The sequence below is a fragment of the Octopus sinensis genome, linkage group LG1 (genome assembly GCF_006345805.1).
Source record: "Octopus sinensis linkage group LG1, ASM634580v1, whole genome shotgun sequence".
In the NCBI taxonomy this organism is placed as follows: domain Eukaryota; kingdom Metazoa; phylum Mollusca; class Cephalopoda; order Octopoda; family Octopodidae; genus Octopus; species Octopus sinensis.
This window is the reverse complement of record NC_042997.1, coordinates 73,175,766-73,179,286: the sequence shown is the minus strand read 5'-3', so window position 1 is coordinate 73,179,286 and position 3,521 is coordinate 73,175,766. Positions and strand designations below refer to the sequence as shown.

The following is a 3,521-nucleotide window of genomic DNA, read 5'->3' as shown; positions in this document are numbered from 1 at the left end:
AGATGAAGGCAGGTGGAGTACAAACAAACAAATGTATTAGTATGGCGCTCAGGAATAGAAATAGAACAAGTCTTTTACGTTTTGAGCCTACGCTCTTCGACAGAAAGATACACAGAAAAGAAACAAGGAGAGAAAAAAATGCGTGTAGGAGCTAACGGTCCATCATGGCGTTCTGATGTATATAGTAAGATAACTGTTTGTAGGATACGAGTGGTGTCTGAAAAGTCTTGAGCCTCAAAAAAACAAAACATAGTACAAGACCTCTGATGATTTATTTTTCAACATTGTCCCCTTTGATGGCTGAACACATTCTCCAGCGGTGCTGAAGTGCCATTATCCCGGCATAGGGGACTCTTTTGTTTGAGGCTCTAGGAAACATCCTACAGTGTCTATGATGTCATTGTCAGTGGCAAAATGGCAACCAGCCAGGGCTGTTTTCATTTTGGGGAATAGATGAAAGTTAGAGGGGGCTAAGTCATGCGAATAAGGCAGATGGGGAACATGTTCGTATCCTCAATCACGAATTGTTGCCATGGTAACCACTGAGGTATAGTCTAGAGCATTGTCGTGATGAAAATGGACTCCTCTGGTGAGCATTCTTGGCCTTTTTTCTTTGATTGCTTCCTGGAGGCATTACAGTAGCTGAGAATAATACAGCCCTGTCACGGTGCGACCCTTTTCAAGGTAATCGATCAGCAATACAGCTTGAGAATCCAAAAATACTGACGCCATGACCTTGCTAGCTGAAGGAATGACCTGGCCTTCTTTGGGGTAGGAGATGTATGCTTCCACTGCTTTGATTGTCCTTTGGTTTCAGGCTGGTAGTGATGAACCCAACTTTCGTCCATAATAATAAAACGAGCAAGAAAATTCTTTTCATCGGCTTCAAACAGTTCCAGATTGCTCGTGGACAAAGTGCACCTGGTGCGTTTCTGTTCAGAAGTCAAAAGGCAAAGGACCCACCTTGCAGAAACCTTTGAGAACCCAAGTTCTTTTGTTACAATGTTGTCTGCTCTTTCATTTGAGATGCCCAGTTTCTCAGTTATCTGGCGACATGATATTTGACGATCTTGCATTACCATACCAAGAGTAAAGTCAATGTTGTAGTTGGTGGTTGTAGTTGGAGGCCTCCCTGGTGTGGGATCATCTTTCACACTCTCCCCGTCACGCTGGAATTCCTTTATCCAGCGTTTGACTGTTGCATATGAAGGAGCATTGTCTGTTAAGGTTCTCACCATATCTTCATGGATTTCTGATGGAGTCATGCCTTTCAAATGAAGGTACTTTATGACAGCACAATACTCAGTTTTCTCCATTTTCCATGTAAACTCGACACTTGTTTATTTAAAAATCTGCAACAAAATAATTAAAATATCAGAATCATAAAAATGAGTAAGAATACTCCGAAAAGACTGTACTTACCAGAAAAAAATTGTTTCAGTTACCTAGCAGCCTCGTTTCTAGGTTAGGCTCAAAACTTTTCATACACCCCTCGTAGGTAAGGAGGAAGATGAGGAGAAATAAGATAAAGATAAAATTAAATAAAATAAAACAATAAAGAATACAATAAAAGTAGTAGAGTTGAAGTTTACTTTTCTCTAAAAAGTTGATGGAAATAATTTTTTAAGCCTAAGGATATAAAAGCTTTAGTGAATTTAAAAGTTTTAAAAGTTTTAAAGGTTTAAAGAAAAATTTTTGAAGCTTTAAATTTAAAATTTGTGGATATAAGATGTATAGGCAGACTGACAAATGGGTCGATAACAAGATAGACAGACAGATAGATTGAGTGATCGATCGATCGATAGATAGATAGATAGATAGATACATAGATAGACAGATAGATAGATAGATAGATAGATAGATAGATAGATAGATAGATAGATAGATAGATAGATAGATAGATAGATAGATAGATAGATAGATAGATAGATAGAGGGATGGATAGAGGGACTGATACATGGCAATATAAATAGTTCGGTAGGTAAATAGAAGGATAGATAGTTTACAAGTAGCGTGTGTTCTGGAATGAGTTTTGTTGTTGGGTGTTGTAGCTCGCTTTTGTAAGCGCTTTCGAACCGGGGGTTCTTACTACATGCGCTTTTTGATGATTAAAGAAACCAGCTCTAGAAAGCATTACTCTGTTGCACACATAAACTTTGAGTTGTTCTCTGGAATCTCTCTGTCTACTCCCTTTAGCAAGGATCTTTTGAGCTCTAAATCTTCATTAAGCTTTGATTCAAACGTCTCACTACCGTTTTCAATAATACTATGCCGTCCTGTTCTTGTCTTTGCTCAGGATTCCCAGTTTCTAATGTCCATATCCAGGATCTTCAAGTTATCCTTAACCACATTTTTGAATCGCTCCATTGGTTTATGACGTGGCCTCTTTTCATTTGAAAGCTTTCCATAAAGCAATCTCTCGGGTAACCTATTATCGTCCGTCCTAAGGACATGACTAATCCAAAGCATTTAGACAATCATCTCAATTCTTTCACCACCGGTTCTCCACTTAACTCCCTAAATTATGTTCAAAAGAGTTTCGATGAAATCTTTCAAGCCATTTTGTGTGCCTTCTGAAGGTTGCCCACCCCTCAGATCTATACAATAATAACTAGTATGCAAGATCTGTACACTTTCATTTTAGTTATCAGATGGAAACCCTGATCATCCCATACCTTTTCCTTGTTTTCCAAACGCTGATGTAGAATTTTGAATTCACTGATTCATTTCTGTATCAAGTTATCTATCTTTACTGATAATGTAAACCTATCTACTAAACTCAGTGGTAAACTGTCAACTGTTATGTTTGGCTCAACACGAACCTCACCTAGAGGAAGTGTAAACATTACAAGTCCTAGAAAAAGGATTGATTATGACCTGCGTATGTTCTTCAGTGTGTTCAACAAAATTACCATAATCTGCATACAACAGCTCTTGGATAATGTATTGAAGATTTTTGATTTAGTGTGAAAACGACACAAGTTAAAATGTTTGCCAAATGTCCGAAATCGCAAATAAGCTCCCATATTGCAGCCCTCAAAGCATAGCTCAGATAGACTGCAGAGCGGACAGAGAATAGCGACGGTGTTGGTATGTCACCTTGTTTCACACGATAGTGATTTTTGATCGGCTCAGTGAGTTTACCAGTAAGAGTAACTGCTCCTTTCATGTGCTTGTGAAACTTCTTAAATAAATCCACGAACAGTGTGGAACATCCAAGTTTCTCAAGAATTATTCTCAAAGCATTTCGATTCATCGTACCCAAACCCTTGGTATTATCTACAAAGACTTGATACTGTGGAACTCTATCTTTTATTTTTTTAATTGTTTCAGTCTTTAGATTGCAGCCATGCTGATACACTGCCATGAAGAATTTTTGCCGAACGAATCGCCCTCAGTACTTATTTTTTTAAAAACCTTATACTTATTCTATTAGTCTCTTTTGTCGAACTGCTGAGTTACAGGGACGTAAATATATTATCACCTGTCATCAAGAGGTAGAAGGGTACAGACACAGACAC

General features: G+C 38.1%; 1 protein-coding gene across 1 annotated transcript; it reads right to left on the bottom strand.

The window, feature by feature from the left end:
• Positions 1–692: 692 nt before the first annotated feature.
• LOC115213263 lies at positions 693–1,265 on the bottom strand. The gene has a single exon (XM_029782227.1). The coding sequence runs from the start codon at positions 1,263–1,265 to the stop codon at positions 693–695; it is 573 nt and encodes a 190-aa protein (XP_029638087.1).
• Between the last annotated feature and the right edge of the window lie 2,256 nt (positions 1,266–3,521).

Bases quoted from the DNA above. Each gene is read 5' to 3' on its own strand.
- LOC115213263 (XM_029782227.1), bottom strand. From the start codon at position 1,265: ATGACTCCATCAGAAATCCATGAAGATATGGTGAGAACCTTAACAGAC.